The sequence below is a fragment of the Giraffa tippelskirchi genome, chromosome 2, assembly GCF_054371585.1.
Source record: "Giraffa tippelskirchi isolate mGirTip1 chromosome 2, T2T-mGirTip1v1.2.pri, whole genome shotgun sequence".
NCBI lineage: Eukaryota > Metazoa > Chordata > Mammalia > Artiodactyla > Giraffidae > Giraffa > Giraffa tippelskirchi.
In genome coordinates, this window is record NC_137276.1 from 81637897 (window position 1) to 81656800 (window position 18904).

An 18904-nucleotide genomic window follows, 5' to 3' on the forward strand; every position below is an offset into this window, starting at 1 on the left:
ATACATTTCAGGCTCTCCTCCCATCTCTCCATGCTCATAAATCTATTCTCTATCTCTGTTTCTCCTATGTTGCCCTGTAAATAAATTCTTCAGAACCATTTTTCTAGATTCCATATATGTGTGTTAGAATACAATATTTATCTTTCTCTTTCTGATTGACTTCATTCTGTATAATAGGTTCTAGGTTCATTCACCTCATCAGAACTGACTCAAATGTATTCCTTTCTCTGGCTGAGCAATATTCCATTGTGTATATGTACCACAACTTCTTTATGCATTCATCTATTGATGGACATCTAGGATGCTTCCATGTTCTAGTTATTGTAAATAGTGCTGCAGTGAACAATGGGATACATGTGTCTTTTTCAACAATGGTTTCCTCAGGGTATATGCCTAGGAGTAGGATTGCTGGGTCATATGCTGGTTTTATTCCTAGTTTTCTAAGGAATCTCCATACCGTCTTTCATAGTGGCTGTATCAATTTACATTCCCACCAACAGTGCAAGAGCATTCCCTTTTTTCCACACCCTCTCTGGCATTTATTGTTTGTAGACTTTTTGATGATGGCCATTCTGACTGGTGTAAGGTGATATCTCATTGCGGTTTTGATTTGCATTTCTCTAATAATGAGCGATGTTGAACATCTTTTCATGTGTTAGCCATCTACATGTCTTCTTTGGAGAAATGTCTGTTTAGATCTTTTTCCCACTTTTTGATTGGGTTGTTTGTTTTTCTGGCATTGAGTTGTATGAGCTGCTTGTATATTTTGGAAATTAATCCTTTGTCAGTTGTTTCATTTGCTATTATTTTCTCCCACTCTGAGGGTTGTCTTTTCACCTTGCATACAGTTTCCTTTACTGTGCAAAAGCTTTTAAGTTAATCAAGTCCCACCTATTTACTTTTGTTTTTATTTCCATTACTATAGGAGGTGGGTCATAGAGGATCTCACTTTGATTTAAGTCATCAAGTGTTCTGCCTATGTTTTCCTCTATAGTTTCTGCTCTTACATTAAGGTCTTTAATCCATTTTGAGTATATCTTTGTCTATGGTGTTAGGAAGTGTTCTAATTTCATTCTTTTAAATGTAGCTGTCCAGTTTTCCTAGCACCATTTATTGAAGAGTCTGTCTTAGCCCCATTGTATATTCTTGCCTCCATTGTCAAAAATAAGGTACCCATAGGTGTATGGGTTTATTTCTGGGCTTTCTATCTTGTTTGATTGGTCTGTATTTCTGTATTTGTGCCAGTACCATACTGTCTTGATGACTATACCTTTGTAGTATAATCTGAAATAAGGAAGGTTGATTCCTCCAGCTCCATTCTTCTTTCACAAGACTGCTTTGACTATTCAGGGTCTTTTGTGTTTCCATATAAATTATGAAATTTTTTGCTCTAGTTCTGTGGAAAATGCCATTGCTAATTTGATATGGATTACATTGAATCTGTAGATTGTGTTTGGTAGTATAGTTATTTTCACAATATTGATTCTTCCTACCCAGGAACAGAATATCTCTTCATCTGTTTATGTCATCTTCGATTTCTTTCACCAGGGTCTTATAATTTTCTCTGTATGGTTCTTTTGTCTCCTTAGGTAAGTTTATTCCTAGATATTTAATTCTTTGTGTTACAATGGTGAATGGGATTGATTTCTTAATTTCTCTTTCTGATTTTTCCATTGTTAGTATATAGAAAAAGAAGTGATTTCTGTGTATTGATTTTGTATCCTGTAACTTTACTAGATTCACTGATTAGCTCTAGTAATTTTCTGATACTATATTTAGGGTTTTCTATGTACAGTATTATGTCATCTGCAGACAGTGAGAACTTTACTTCTTTTTTGATCTGGATTCTTTTTCCTCTCGGATTGCTGCATTTAATTCCTTAAAATAACTTTATTTATAGATTATGCTTAAAACACTTCCAAGCCATTTAAAAACTGATATTAAAAGGCATGAAAATTATAAGAAAAAGTGTGTTATCAAAAAATGAAAATAACTTCACGTCCTGAGTGAGAAAGGGAAAAAGCGACTTTGCAAAATTATATTCCTCCTAAGAATGAGGACCTGTTTAGAGAGTACTTTCATTTTCTATAATACACTTATTGTGGTCAACAAAAATTTATTTACCTTGTCTGATCTGTACTACTTGATAAGACCTTACCTTTTCCCACCATATATAAGCTCCAGAGCTACAGAGTCAGTCGAAGTTTAACAACACTAAAAAGTCAAGGTAGTGTCTTTGACTTGTCTGTCTGACTTGTAGTCTTTTTGACTTGTCTTCTTGACCAAAACAGGTATTTCTAAATAAAGGACAAGGCTTCAGATTTAATTAGAATAGTACTGAGTGCTCTTTTTTCTATAAAGCTTTGCTATGCACTTCATATGTTCATATGCACATACACACATACTGTGCTGTACTTAGTCACTTGGTCATATCCAAGTCTTTGACCCCGTGGAACTGCAGTCTGCCAGGATCCTCTGTCCATGGGGGTTCTCCAGGCAAGTATACTGGAATGGGAGCCATGCCCTCCCCCAGGGGATCTTCCCAACCAGGGATCAAACCCAGGTCACCCTCATTGAAGGCAGATTCTTTACCATCTGAACCACCCAGGAAGCCCATGAATACTGGAGTGGGTAGCCTATCCCTCCACTAGTGGATCTTCCTGACCCAGGAATCGAACCGGGGTCTCCTGCATTGCAGGTGGATTCTTTACCAACTGAATGTATAGGTTATCCACTCCACATTTTTAAACTATCTTTGTATCATATAGCTGCTTATTAACACATCTAATGTCATTGCTGTTTTAAAATAATTTAACTTACTAAGTATATAACATCTGTATATTTTGAGGTTTCCCACTTTAATAATATTTTCTGGACAAAAATGCCATACGAATCAATTTAGGTCATTTCTTGCAATTTCAGGCTTTTGTTATTCAAGAGGTCTTTAAAAAAAAAAAATCAGGCTCTACAGGAAAACTTTTCTATATCCCTCGACTGTTATAAAACACGATTTCAGAAGAAACACAAGGAGATCTTAAAAAGAGCTTACTGCTTAGGTAATACTAAGCTATGCAACCGAGGTTTAAAACAATAGACAACAACAAAAAGAAATCTGCCTTAGAGCTCTTTCATACCACTCAGATATTTAAGCAGAGAAGCTTTTAAGTTTTGGCTTCAAACACAAATAATAATAGTTGGGCAAAGAGTGGTTTCAGGAAATACTTCAGAAAAACAAGTATTTCTATGTGTAAGCCTATACATCACCTTAAAATAAGTTTCATGCAAACATGAACAGCACTAACTGGACAGGAGCAGCACAGAATTGCTAAGCTTGGCATCTGGTCCACCTGCAGGTCTCTAGCAGCAGAAACTATGCAAACATGCGTGCCATCTTCAATAATGAATCATATAAAAGATTCACAGGATGATTAAAATAATTAATGAGAAATCTGGCTTCAGTGAAAAATCAATATACCTGACAAAGCCAGTTGACCACTGTCAAGACAGCCACTTGGCATCAGATGGCCAGCTTGTGATGGTATCTTAAAGAAAAGTCTCCAAAGGGAACAGACCAGGACCAGGACAATTCAGTTCAGTTCAGTGGCTCAGTCATGTCTGACTCTTTGCGACCACAGGAACTGAAGCACGCCAGGCCTCCCCATCCATCACAAACTCCTGGAGTTTACTCAAACTCATGTGCATCCAGTCGGTGATGCCATTCATCCATCTCATCCTCTGTCGTCCCCTTCTCCTCCAACCTTCAATCCTTCCCAGCATCAGGATATTTTCAAATGAGTCAATTCTTCACATCAGCTGGCCAAAGTATTGGAGTTTCAGCTGCAGCATCGGCCCTTCCAATGAATATTTGGGACTGATTTCCTTTAGGATGGACTGGTTGAATCCCTTTGCTGTCGAAGAGACTCTCAAGAGTCTTCTCCAACACTACAGTTCAAAAGCATCAACTCTTCACCACTCAGCCCTCTTCATAGTCCAACTCTCACACCCATACATGACTACCAGAAAAACCATAGCTTTAACTAGATGAAACCTTGATGTCAATGTAATGACTCTGTTTTTTAATATGCTTTCTAGGTTGGTCATAACTTTTCTTCCAAGGAGCAAGCGTCTTTGAATGTCATGACTGCAGTCACCATCAGCAGTGATTTTGGAGCCTCCCAAAAAATAAAGTCTGACACTGTTTCCACTGTTTCCCCATCTATTTGCCATGAAGTAATGGGACTGGATGCCATGATCTGAGTTCTCTGAATGTTGAGTTTTAAGCCAACTTTTTCAATCTCCTCTTTCACGTTCATCAAGAGGCTCTTTAGTTCTTCTTCTCTTTCTGCCATTGGTTGGTGTCATCTGCATATCTGAGGTTATTGATATTTCTCCCGGAAATCTTGATTCCAGCTTGAGATTCATCCAGTCCAGCATTTCTCATGATGTACTCTGCATATAGGGTAAATAAGCAGGGTGACAATATACAGCCTTGACGTACTCCTTTCCCAATGTGGAATCAGTCTGTTTTTCCATGTCCAGTTCTAACTGTTGCTTCTTGACCTGCATATAGATTTCTCAGGAAGCAGACCAGGTGGTCTGGTATTCCCATCTCTTGAAGAATTTTCCACAGTTTGTTGTGATAAACAGAGTCAAAGGCTTTGGCATAGTCAATAAAGAAGAAATAGATGTTTTTCTGGAACTCACTTGCTTTTATGATGATCCAACAAAAGTTGACAATTTGAACTCTGGTTCCTTTGTGCAGCCAAAGATGGAGAAGCTCTATACAGTCAGCAAAAACAAGACCAGGAAATGGCTGTCGCTCAGATCATGAATTCCTGATTGCCAAATTCATACTTAACTGAAGAAAGCAGGGAAAACCACTAGACCATTCAGGTATGACCTAAATCAAATCCCTTATGAATATACAGTGGAAGTGACAAATAAATTCAAGGGATTAGATCTGATGGACAGAGTGCCTGAAGAACTATGGCCGGAGGTTTGTGACATTGTACAGGAGGCAGTGATCAAGGCCATCCTCAAGAAAAAGAAATGCAAAAAGGCAAAATGGTTGTCTGAGGAGGACTTACAAACACCTATGCAAAGAAGAGAAGCAAAAGACAAACGAGAAAAGAAAACATATACCCATTTGAGTGCAGAGTTCCAAAGAAGAGCAAGGAGAGAGATAAGAAAGCCTTTGTCAGTGATCAATGCAAAGAAATCAGTTCAGTTCAGTCGCTCAGTCGTGTCCGACTCTTTGCGACCGCATGGATCGCAGCATGCCAGGCCTGAAAAATAGATGTTTTTCTGCTACTCTCTTGCTTTTTTTGATGATCCAGTGGATGTTGGCAATTTGATCTCTGGTTCCTCTGCCTTTTCTAAAACCAGCTTGAACATCTGGAAGTTCATGGTTCACGTATTGCTGAAGAATGGCTTGGAGAATTTTGAGCATTACTTTACTAGCTGGTGAGATGAGTGCAATTGTGCAGTAGTTTGAGCATGCTTTGGCATTGTCTTTCTTTGGGATGGAATGAAAACTGACCTTTTCCAGTCCTGTGGTCACTGCTGAGTTTTCCAGATTTGCTGGCATATCGAGTGCAGCACTTTCTCAGCATCATCTTTGAGGATTTGAAATAGCTCAACTGGAATTCCATCACCTGCACTAGCTTTATTTGTAGTGATGCTTTCTGAGGCCCACTTGACTTCATATTCCAGGATGTCTGGCTCTAGGTGAGTGATCACACCATCGTGATTATCTGGGTCATGAAGATCTTTTTTGTACAGTTCTTTTGTGTATTCGTGCCACTTCTTCTTAACATCTTCTGCTTCTTTTAGGTCCCTACCATTTCTGTCCTTTATTGAGCCCATCTTTGCATGAAACATTCCTTTGGTGTCTCTAAATGTCTTGAAGAGATCTCTAGTCTTTCCCATTCTGTTGTTTTGCTCTATTTCTTTGCATTAATTGCAGAGGAAGGCTTTCTTATCTCTCCTTGCTATTCTTTGGAACTCTGCATTCAGATGGGAATATCTTTCCTTTGCACCTTTGCTTTTCGCTTCTCTTCTTTTCCCAGCTATTTGTAAGGCCTCCTCAGACAGCCATTTTGATTTTTTGCATTTCTTTTCCATGGGGATGATCTTGATCCCTGTCTCCTGTACAATGTCACAAACCTCTGTCCATAGTTCATCAGGCACTCTGTCTATCAGATCTAGTCCCTTAAATCTATTTGTCACTTCCACTGTATAATCATAAGGGATTTGATTTAGGTCATACCTTAATGGACTAGTGGTTTTTCCTACTTTCTTCAATTTAAGTCTGAATTTGGCAATAAGGAGTTCATGATCTGAGCCACAGTCCGCTCCTGGTCTTGTTTTTGCTAACTGTATAGAGCTTCCCCATCTTTGGCTGCAAAGAATATAATCAATCTGATTTCAGTGTTGACCATCTGGTGATGTCCATGTGTAGAGTCTTCTCCTGTGTTGTTGGAAGAGGGTGTTTGCTATGACCAGTGCATTCTCTTGGCAAAACTCTATTAGCCTTTGCCCTGCTTCATTCTGTACTCCAAGGCCAAATTTGCCTGTTATGCCAGGTGTTTCCTGACTTCCTACTTTTGCATTCCAGTCCCCTATAATTAAAAGGACATCTTTTTTGGGTGTTAGTTCTAAAAGGTCTTATAGGTCTTCATAGAACAGTTCAAGTTCAGCTTTTTCAGCATTACTGGTCAGGGCATAGACTTGGATTACTGTGATATTGAATGGTTTGCCTTGGAAATGAACAGAGATCATTCTGTCGTTTTTCAGATTCCATCCAAGTACTGCATTTCAGACTCTTTTGTTGACCATGATGGCTACTCCATTTCTTCTAAGGGATTTCTGCCCACAGTAGTAGATAAAATGTTCATCTGAGTTAAACTCACCCGTTCCAGTCCATCTTAGTTCACTGATCCCTAGAATGTCGACGTTCAGTCTTGCCATCTCCTGTTTGACCACTTCCAATTTGCCTTGATTCATGGACCTAGCATTCCAGGTTCCTATGCAATATTGCTCTTTATAGCATCGGACTTTGCTTCTATCACCAGCCACATCCACAGCTGGGTATTGTTTTTGCTTTTGCTCCATCCCATCATTCTTGCTGGAGTTATTTCCCCACTGATCTCCAGTAGCATATTGGGCACGTACCGACCTGGGGAGTTCATGTTTCAGTGTCCTATCTTTTTATCTTTTCACAGTGTTCATGGGGCTCTTAAGGCAAGAATACTGGAGTGGTTTGAGAATGGGAAAGACTAGAGATCTCTTCAAGAAAATTAGAGATACCAAGGGAACATTTCATGCAAAGATGGGAACAATAATGGATAGAAATGGCATGGACCTAATAGAAGCAGAAGATATTAAGAAGAGGTGGAAAGAATACACAGAAGAACTATACAAAAAAACATCGTCATGACCCAGATAACCACGATGGCGTGATCACTCACCTAGAGCCAGACATCCTGGAGTGCGAAGTGGGCCTTAGGAAGCATCACTGTGAACAAAACTAGTGGAGGTGAAGGAATTCAAGCTGAGCTATTTCAAATCTTAAAAGATGATGCTATGAAAGTGCTGCACTCAAGATGTCAGCAAATTTGAAAAACTCAGCAGTAGCCATGGGACTGGAAAAGGTCAGTTTTCATTCCAATCCCAAAGGCAATGCCGAAGAATGCTCAAACTACCGCAGAATTGCACTCATCTCACATTTTATCAAAGTAATGCTCAAAATTCTCCAAGTCAGGCTTCAAGAGTACATGAACCATGAACTTCCAGATGTTTAAGCTGAATTTAGCAAAGACAAAGGAACCAGGAGCAGGACTAGAACTAACTAATCAGTGTTCAATGCCAACCAGCAGAAATAGCTCCTGTGACAAGGAAGCATCAGGCTGGTTCTAGGAAGTTATTAACAGTGTGTGTCCAGGTTGAAACCCAAACCCAAGTCATGATTGAAAAATGAAAGTTGAATAAAATTTAGCATCATTTTCCTTGTAAGTGGCTTAAATTACTATAGTTTAATGCATATGTCTTCACTCGGTTAAATTCTAACCTTTCTAGATGATTCAATGTAGGTATAAAAATAAGTCATTGGGTTTCTGACCTTGCAGTTAAAAGAAATCACAGCCTAACTAAATTATTTTAGGTATGCCACCTGGTTTAAACTAAATGGACATCATTTTTCTATTTGCATTGATTTTTGTATGAATCTGCTCATGAAAGAACTTGAGGTACATGCTTCAGGGAACTATCCCATTCACCATCCTCCAAGGAAGTGTAGATATGAAACTGACAAGATATTCGGATGGGGTGAGAAGGTATTGATAAAATGAGTACAATAAATGCAGCTTTAGTGAGCAAAGCTGCTAATTTTTACAAAATCAAACCCAAATTTATTATTTATTAATATTTGCAAAGAGAGAACATATTCATGTTTCCCACTATTGATAACATTTTCCTACCAAATCCTTCGTTTCAAGATATGTCTCATTGAGCAGTTCATGTCTTCTCTTTGCAAGGTAATAATATTTTTCACTGAAAAATAATAGATGGAATTATTTGAAATTCTGGAAAATGTTTTGGGTCCTTGTTGACAGGGACTTCATATAAATGCTGTGCATTCTATCGAAACTGTTAAATTCTTAAGGCTAATGAATAGATCCATGTGTCAGTACAATGCCCCTCTTTAGAGTTTTGTTAAATAAGAATGTAACTCCACAGACAGACATGCATACTTTGCTTCCTTTTTTTCTAAGCAACCATTTAAATGTACATTCAGAATTTTAATTTCATACTTTTCAGAGTTTCTATCTTTTGAAGTGATATTCTTTTAACATCTCAAAATATATGAAGCCTTCATTACCTGAACACAACTTCTCTATACATTGTTCCTCAGCTTTCACGATAAAAAATAAATTTTTTTAAAGTTATATGGGAAATGTGGTAGGTATATAAAAATGAAAACATTTTTACTTTTTGTCTCAAACTATAACATTCTGCTGTTCCACTTTTTCCCCTATGTGTGTCCTTCAATGACATGACCATGGATTTTACTCTGCAATGTTAGTTTGTCTCTTTTTAAAATATTTTCATTTTTCTAATTTGATAGAGGAATAAAAAGAAGTTGAGGGGCTCCGCTGGTGGCTCAGTGGTAAAGAATCTGCCTGCCAGTCCAGGAGATATTGGGTCCATCCTCGATCTGTGAAGATCCCACATGCCACGGAGCAACTTAGCCCATGCACTACAATTACGGAGCCTGTGCTCAAGAGCCTGTACTCTAGAGTCCAGCAGTCATAGAAACTTAGCCCACATGCCACAACTACTGAAACCTGTGTGCCATAGAGCCTGTGTTCTACAACAAGAGAAGCCACTGTAATGAGAAGTCCATGCACTGGAACTGGAGAGTAGCCCCACTCACGGCAACTAGAGAAAGCTCATGTAGCAACAAAGACCCAGCACAGCCATAAATAAATAAATAAGAGGTTGAATTATTTTCACTTCTCCTGGAGTAAGTAATTCACTAGGAGTTTCTTGGTGTCTCTGCTAATTTTCCAGTGTAAGAATTTCCTATTACATTCATGCAAGACTGCATAAACATGTAACAGTCTATACATCTCCCACAGTAAAAATTCTAAATGGAGAGCTGTAGAAAAAATAACTGCTTCAATGGAAGAAATTCCTGACATTAGCTAAGACCTAATATGTCACACGGAGAAGGCAATGGCAACCCACTCCAGTACTCTTGCCTGGAAAATCCCATGGGCGGAGGAGCCTGGTAGGCTACAGTCCATGGGGTCGCTAAGAGTCAGACACGACTGAGCAACTTCACTTTCACTTTTCCCTTTCATGCACTGGAGAAGGAAATGGCAACCCACTCCAGTATTCTTGCCTGGAGAATCCCAGGGACGGGGGAGCCTGGTGGGCTGCCATCTATGGGGTCGCACAGAGTCGGACACGACTGAAGTGACTTAGCAGCTTAGCAGCAATATGTCACAATGTGACCCAAAGATATAAAATGTCATTTTTGACAAATCTAAATGTGGGATGTACTTACTTAGATTTTAAAGTTTTAAAGTTTGGTTTAATTTTTTTAAACTTGAAAAAGTGAAGAAAAAAGCCACAAATTCAAAACTTAAACAAATGTGACTAACCAACCATAAAACATACAGAGTCATGCACATACAATAGATGATCCAATGCCTTACCTTCATCATGAATTTCTGTAGGGGCATAAGGAAAAAAGAGAAAATATTAAATACACATTATTTCAAAGACATTTTAAAACCTCCTATTTATAAAGACTACATTGTTGTAAGTGGAGTAATATGAATAATAAACAAAAAATATTCACTGTGTTGTCACAACAAAACTCAATGTCAACTACATGCTAAAGAAAAGCTATAGCAAGCAAAACTCTCTTTTAATATGTTTTTAGATTAGTTCTTTTTTTTTCCGTGAAAACATGCTGTTTGACTTTAACGCGTGATTCAATTTACAACATTTCTAAGCATCTCAAAAAAGGTATACTCTTAAAATCATACTCTGAAAATGGTCTAGATTTTTTTTCATCTCATCTGTTATATAAAAACACAGGAACATAAACATCAACCCAGCTAACTTGAGTAAAATAGTGGATTAGAAACAGGTACAGTAGACAATCAATTAATATGCTGTGATGGGCTGCCCATATTTCATGCACAAATGACGAAAAGCAATTCCTTAGGCACTACATATTGTTATATGCGAATTTCAAAGAAAAAAGTCACAAAACTTTTCTTTTTCTCTTGACTCAGCCACCTCTAATGATTTATATCATAACAGTCCTTTTTCTTCTACAAAATATAACACGTACATATAGTCCTTTCTTTTTCTTTAGACTCATAAAGTTTCTTTGACTTCTTATTCCTGGGAGAGGTACACAGATGAAAAAGAGTGAAGAAGGAAAAATATTATATTTGACAACTTAGGTCAAAATCTAGTTGCCAGGAGTATGTAAGCCCTACAGAGGAAAACACACACATACCCACATTAGTTTTAAAGAAAACAAGGGAAAGTTTTCTAACACAGATGTTAAATACACACTTGCTTCCCTGAAACATACAGACATAGTAATATGTACATGACTAAACAGCAATTCTATCATGATTGATTCTTTCATTTTCAGTATTATAATTTTGAGGAAAAATTGTAAAGAACCATTTCATTCTCATCTCAGAAAACACAGCCTGTGTAGCCTGTGTAGTACATTTTTGCAGTTAATAACCATGGTAATTAATATCCTGGAACTTATTTTCCATGTTGAAACTGACTAATCACATGCCTACAAATGATCACCAGTGATATAGATATCACTGAGGAATTACAAAAAATCATTTTAAGTCCTAATTCAAAGAAAAACTTCAAAATCATGTTACAGAACATGGTTTGTAATAGATACTTTCTTCATGAGATTTTTGATTTTTTAATTTATCTAAGTTTTGGAGATATTTCTTTCAGAAATGATCTCAGCTTGATTTTGTCAGTTATTTAGGTTGAACTATTTCAGAATTGTAGTAAATAGAAAAAAGTGGTCAATTCAGTTATTGAAGTCTGCTCATCATACTTTTTAGTTGGGTGTGAAGGCAGCATGAGCAAGCCAGAGAAGAGAGTAATCTGTATAAACAATAAAATAAAAATGAGCCCTGTAAATAAGCAAAAGCTAAAATAGCCATCATACAAAGAGAAAAAAGAACAGATATAACAGACACACATTATTTTCAAAAGATAAGAACATGAAAGGTTATTTCTGGCATCACTGACATTAACTTTTTGTACAAATCATCTATTGGTTCATTTGGTTTATTGCTTTATGAGATATCCAAAAGGGATAATTCAGGGCAAGAAAGAAAGTAAAACACATTAAAATATAAAGGATAAATATATTATTTTGATCTCAATGTCAATGACATAAGTATGATAAAAAGCAACAGAAAAAGAATAAAAATAAAAATTCCTTACAAGTTGATAATGATAGGAGGAAAAAAAAAGAAAACTCATGAATGATAATACTGAAACAAATAGCTTTGATTTAGGTGAGAAGAATTATCATTTTTATGTATTCAATAATTTAAGAAATAAAGTATCATTAGACAACATATGGAGATGGACAACTATAAAGACAGAGGCCAGGCATGGTGCTTTCTGTCTTAGAAGAAATTTGAGAATGAAAATCAATTCACACAGAAACACAAAGAGGGAAATTTTAGTTCTTTAGTGTAAAATTACAAGTGGCAGCAATTCAGTGCCTCAGGTTTAGCTTAATTACTCCAGAATGGACAAGTCAGATGAAGTGTCAAATGTGAGCAAGAGAGGGGGACATATCCCCTCTTCCCATTATGATACATTAACATGAAAGCCAGGAAGAGACATAGCAATTCTTACATTTTAATACAAACAAACATGGCCCTGAGAATGTAATGGATTATAAAAACAGGCAGGAGCCTTTGATCTATAAGCTTATGTTACTTGATGTAGTAGATCTAAAAGCCCTAAGGGGTTTTATTAGCATATGTAAATGACTATGAGTAGAAAAACAAATCAAACAGCAATACTTTATTCTAAAACTTGCAATCAAATATCATAGTTCAAGAGAATGCATAATTATATTCAATCAGTTACTGATGCAAAAAGAAACAGTGATGTACAAAGCTTTTCTACCATAATTATGCCTTTCACCTCAACACTGGAGTATTTTTAACTCTTAGTTTTGTGAGATGACAACTGATTACAAAAATTAATACCTCTATAAATGGACTTTTCTTAGAAGTTTTAAAAGAACCTTTATTGAGATCTCTTCTTAAAAATTACACAGATAAGGGATTAGCAACAAAGTTAACATAGGAATATAAAGTGGAAGTGACAAACAGATTCAAGGGATTAGATCTGATAGAGGAGTGCCTGAAGGATGCAGGTTCATGACATTGTAGAGGAAGCAATAATCAAAAGCATCCCCAAGAAAAAGAAATGCAAAAAAGCAAAATGGTTGTCTGAGGAGGGCTTACAAATAGCTGAGAAAAGAAGAGAGGCTAAAGGCAAAGGAGAAAAGCAAAGATATACCCATTTGAATGCAGAGTTCCGAAGAAGAGCAAGGAGAGATAAGAGAGCCTTTCTCATTGATCAGTCCAAAAAAATAGGGAAAATCAATAGAATGGGAGAGACTAGATATCGCTTCAAGAAAATTAGAGATACCAAGGAAACGTTTCATGCAAAATGGGCACAATAAAGGACAGAAATGGTATGGGCCTAACAGAAGTAGAAGATATTAAGAAGAGGTAGCAAGAATACACAGAAGAACTGTACAAAAAAGATCTTCATGACCCAGATAATCACGATGGTATGATCACTCATCTAGAGCCAGACATCCTGGAATGCAAAGTCAAGTGGGCCTTAGGAAGCATCACTACAAACAAAGCTAGTGGAGATGATGGAATTGAATTGAGCTATTTCAAATCCTAAAAGATGATGCTGTGATAGAAAATTTGGAAAACTCAGCAGTGGTCACAGGACTGGAAAAGGTCAGTTTTCATTTCAATCTCAAAGAAAGTCAATGCCAAGGCAAGTTTAAACTGTCGCACAGTTGCACTCATGTCACACGCTAGCAAAGTAATGCTCAATTCTCCAAGGGAGGCCTCAACAGTACGTGAACTATGAACTTCCAGATGTTCAAGCTGGATTTTTAAAAGGCAGAGGAACCAGAGATCAAATTGCCAACATCCGTTGGCTCATCAAAAAAGCAAGGGAGTTTCAGAAAAACATATATTTCTGCTTTACTGACTACGCCAAAGCCTTTGACTGTGTGGATCACAACAAACTGTGGAAAATTCTTCAAGAGATGGGAATACCACACCACCTTACCTGCCTCATGAGAATGTACGCAGGTCAAGAAGCAACAGTTAGAACTGGACATGGAACTGGTTGCAAGTTGGGAAAGGAGTACATCAAGGCTATATATTGTCACCTGGCTTATTTAACTTCTATGAAGAGTACATCACATGAAATGCTGGATTGGATGAAGCTCAAGCTGGAATCAAGATTGCCGGGAGAAATATCAATAACCTCAGACATGCAGATGATTCCACCCTTATGGCAGAATGTGAAGAGGAATTACAGAGCCTCTTGATAAAGATGAAAGAGGAGAGTAAAAAAGTTGGCTTAAAACCCAGCATTCAAAAAACGAAAACATGGCATCCAGTCCCATCACTTCATGGCAAATAGATGGGGAAACAATGGAAACAGTGACAGATTTTCTTTTCTTGGGCTGCAAAATCACTGCAGATGGTGACTGCAGCCATGAAACTGAAAGACACTTGCTCCTTGGAAGAAAATCTATGATAAACCTAGACACCATATTAAAAATCAGAGACATTACTTTGCTGACAAAGGTCTGTCTTGTCAAACCTATGGTTTTTCCAGTATTCATGTATAGATGTGAGAGTTGGACTATAAAGAAAGTTGAACACTAAAGAACTGACTTAATACAGCTGTAGAGTATCTATGAGAAAGGTCCTAGAACCCTTCTTAATTTAACCCAAGTGGACAGCAGAAGGAATGCCGAGGGCAGGCTGGTAGGCAGAGGGTTGAACTGTTTTCTGTTATCCTTCAAGTGACAGAAAAAGGGAACAAATTCTACCTGTGACAGCAGACTTTCAAAATTCCTAGAGCAAGTGTATAAGATTTGACCTCTATGGGTTTTCAAAGAAAGAAATAACTCAAATCTAAAATTTACTGAGACCTACACATAGGTTATAAATTGATTCACTTGCAAAACTAAGCAGCATGATTGTCAGCTCAGTGTTATTTCCAATACTTCCTCATAACTAGAAAGCAATCACTAAGTTAATGGTTTGCAAATAAACCTCCCAAGAATAAATTTTGAGATGAGAAATTATTATGAAAAGGAGAGAAAAAAACTACACAGCAAGGCAGGATCAAGAAAGCAACCAAATGCACAGAGGAAAAATGGGAATACTTCTAGACGATAGTAGAAAGGGATTTTATTCATTTACACATTCTATTTCCAAAGGAATTACAGTTGCTTGAGTGGTTGGTTTAAGAAATACTGGTTTGGATACAGCACAGAAATACTGGAATGTAAGTGAAGGGACAAAAAGATGAGAGAGGGACTTATCTTAGGATGGCTGATCTTGGGGAAGGAGCACAGAAAGGTGAAAGACACATTCTTAGAAAGAAACAGGCTTCCAATTCCAATATAAGAATTTGGATCAGAATTTTAACTATAGGCAAAGAAGGGAAGATATTTCAAAAGGAAAGGACTGAACAAAATTAGCAATAGGCTAGTTATGAAGAAATAGATGAAGAATTAAAATTATTTCCAGAGTTATAACATCGAATTAGTAGTTCTCCAAAATCCACACAAGGGTGTCATCATCAAGGAAATGGTAAATTTAATAAACAAAACTTCCCTTAAATAAAGGGCTGAAAGAAATGAAAAAAGAGCAAAGAATCACACAAACACACACACAAAAAAACAGGTGGACATATGACTGTCTGGGAAACAACTGAAAAGCTACTGAAAAGACAGCAAACGTCTCAAAGTGTTGCCTCAGGATAAAAGCATCCCAGAATCAAGAAAAACAGTGAAACTAAAATGAAGCCATCAGTTAATCCAATCTTAGCTGATTCATCATATTAAGTCATAGAGCAAACAACAAAACAATACAACAGTGAATGGCCTCACTGTTTCACTCATTTGGGATAAAAGTGGATTCAGAATGTCAGTGGTAGAAAAGGAGATTCTTTTTTCCACTCAGCATTACAAGGAGTTCAGAATGAGAAGGCTCTTTCCCTGTCCGCCTGCCTCCCTTCCCTCCCTCTCTTTTGCAACAGTTGAAGAAACTGAAATCAACAGTAATAACATAATTTGGCAACATTACACACTTTGTCACTCTGTTGGTCTCCAAACTTATCCTCCAGATTCCTGGCAACTGTTAACTTTCCTCATGATACTTTATCATTCACCCTCAGTTTTAAAGATTGTATGAATATGTAAAAAGCCTTTTTCTATAGCACATAGAAAAATATAAGAGCTAAACAAAAAGAACTCAAGATTAAACGGTCAAGATTTTTCAGTAAAAGATACACAATATTAATAATACAAATCTTCTGGTTGACCAGGAAGTCTTCCTGTTGACGATCATAATAACAAAGCCAATTATACAGAGATGATAATGTTCACACCAGCAAAGTAATGCTCAAAATTCTCCAAGCCAGGCTTCAACAGTATGTGAACCATGAAATTCCAGATGTTCAGGTTGGATTTAGAAAAGGCAGAGGAACCTGAGATCAAATTGACAATATCTGTTGGATCATCATAAAAGCAAGAGAGTTCCAGAAAAACATCTACTTCTGCTTCATTGACTATGCCAAAGCCTTTGACTGCGTGGATCACAATAAACTGTGGAAAATTCTGAAAGAGATGGGAATACCAGATCACCTAACCTGCCTCCTGAGAAATCTGTATGCAGGTCAAGAAGCAACAGTTAGAACTGGACATGGAAAAACAGACTGGTTTCAAATAGGGAAAGGAATACGTCCAGGCTGTATATTGTCACCCTGCTTATTTAACTTATATGTAGACTACATCATGTGAAATGCTGGGCTGGATGAAGCACAAGCTGGAATCAAGATTGCCGGGAGAAGTTTCAATAACCTCAGATATGCAGATGACACCACCCTTATGGCAGAAAGCGAAGAACTAAAGAGCCTCTTGATGAACGTGAAAGAGGAGATTGAAAAAGTTGGCTTAAAACTCAACATTCAGAGAACTCAGATCATGCCATTCGGTCCCATTACTTCATGGCAAATAGACGGGCAAACAGTGACAAACTTTGTTCTCTTGGGCTCCAAAATCACTGCATATGGTGACTGCAGCCATGAAATTAAAGGACACTTGCTTCTTGGATGAAAAGCTATGTCCAAACTAGACAGCATATTAAAAAGCAGAGACATTACTTTGCCGACAAAAGCCTATCTAACCAAAGCTGTGGGTTTTACAGTAGTCATGTGTGGTTGTAAGATCTGGACTATGAAGAGGGCTGAGCACTGAAGAGTTGATGCATTTGAACTGTGGTGCTGGAGAAGACTCTTGAGAGTCTCTTGGACTGCAAGGAGATCCAACCAGTCCATCCTAAAGGAGATCAGTCCTGAGTGTTCATTGGAAGGTCTGATGCTGAAGCTGAAAGTCCAATACTTTGGCCACTTGATGTGAAGCATTGACTCACTGGAAAAGACCCTGATGCTGGGAAAGATTGAAGGCAGGAGGAGAAGGGGATGACAGAGGAGGAGATGGTTAGATGACATCACCAACTCGATGGACATGAGTTTGAGCAAGCCCAGGTAGTTGGTGATGGACAGGGAAGCCTGGGGTGTTGCAGTCCATGGGGTCACAAAGGGGCAAACACAACTGAGTGACTGAACTGAAATGAATGTTCTAGTAATAGAGAATATTTGAACAGATCCCATTTTAGTCAAAACAAAACTAGAAATTTAGAAAGTTCCAACTGAAGACTGGTAAAATATGTTTTGATTACAACATAGCAGTTACTTTGAATAATAATAGTACCAGCCACATCAGGAAGCCAAACAAAAAGATTAGAGGCAACAGCAAACATGCAGCCATTTAGATAACAATCTCTTAGAAAACACATACCCATTTTTCCACATCAACCTTCTGTGGAAAGAAAAAGCCAAAATAAATAATAAGCAAACAAATAAATAGCTAGCAAGGTTTTAATTAGTGTCACTTAAATAAACTGAAATGTAGTCCCTGTACCAAAACCTACCTCCAATTCTGAAGGACAGGTAACAGTATTCAAACTTTTAATTTATAGCATTTAATCTCAAACAAACAAAAAAAATTTAATTAATTTAGTTATCAGAACTTCAAAAGGCATTGGGCTGAATACACACCAGATGCATGAAATAAAAATAATCTAATATATTCAAAAGCAAACATGAATATTTATCACATTCTCAAACCTACAGACCTTTGATTCAGGAACCACTACTCTCCTCTAACTAAAAGAATCTATTTAATAAAAAAGATCTATTTAGAAATATAACATCTAACTATACATCTCTGATAAAATAAAATTTCTCTTAGCCAAATCTTTCCACTCTTATATAAAAGTTCACAATATAACAAATGGCATATGCTGCCAAATAATTCTGAAACTGCATCAAAATATTATTTAAAACATATTTATTAATGAATGTATGTTAGTCTCATAACCATTATGTGCCTCTTTAAAAAATAAGTGAATATAATTATATCCAAATTGTAAAACAGAACAAATCACAAAGCCATATGTTAACAAAAACTGCCTTCTCCTGCTCAATCCATCAGAATTTAAAAATCTCAACACTCTCACCTTAAAGGTTGAGTTTCCATAACCAACCTCCCTTCTTTAGCACATATGATTGGCAATCAGTGAAACTTGAGGTGTGCTTCAAACTCTCCATACGTTTATTTGTAATTTTTTTCCTTAGAAAACTCATTAATTGAGTCAAAGCTCACATTACTTAGGCAGGAATATTTGCCATAACTAAGAACCTTCATTCCCTAGTAAACTAGCTTCAAGAAGGAAATGTTCATAATAGTCACATACATACTAATTATTTTTAAATGTTATAAAGTGATATAAAAATATCAACCTATGTATACAGGTGGGATTGTTTTGAAGGCCCAGTGAAATTCAATAGATTCAAGAGATTACTTGTAACAGAGCATTTTGGATTCTTCAATAATTTATTTTATCTTCAGAAAAATCTCACCTAAGCCTACTCCCAAACTTTGAAGTTAAGAATACATTGTTATTTAAGAAAGAACACT

At 37.0% G+C, this 18904-nt stretch overlaps 1 protein-coding gene across 1 annotated transcript in view; it reads right to left on the reverse strand.

Moving 5' to 3' along the window:
• The window catches only part of RYR2 (ryanodine receptor 2), an 849571-nt gene that overhangs the window by 492904 nt on the left and 337763 nt on the right, over nt 1-18904 (reverse strand). Inside the window, exons 4-5 of the mRNA XM_081569302.1 lie at nt 17723-17743; nt 10221-10235 (exon numbers count right to left, since the gene is read on the reverse strand). Coding sequence (XP_081425428.1) covers nt 10221-10235; nt 17723-17743 — 36 coding nt within the window. The remainder of the gene's footprint in view (nt 1-10220; nt 10236-17722; nt 17744-18904) is intronic.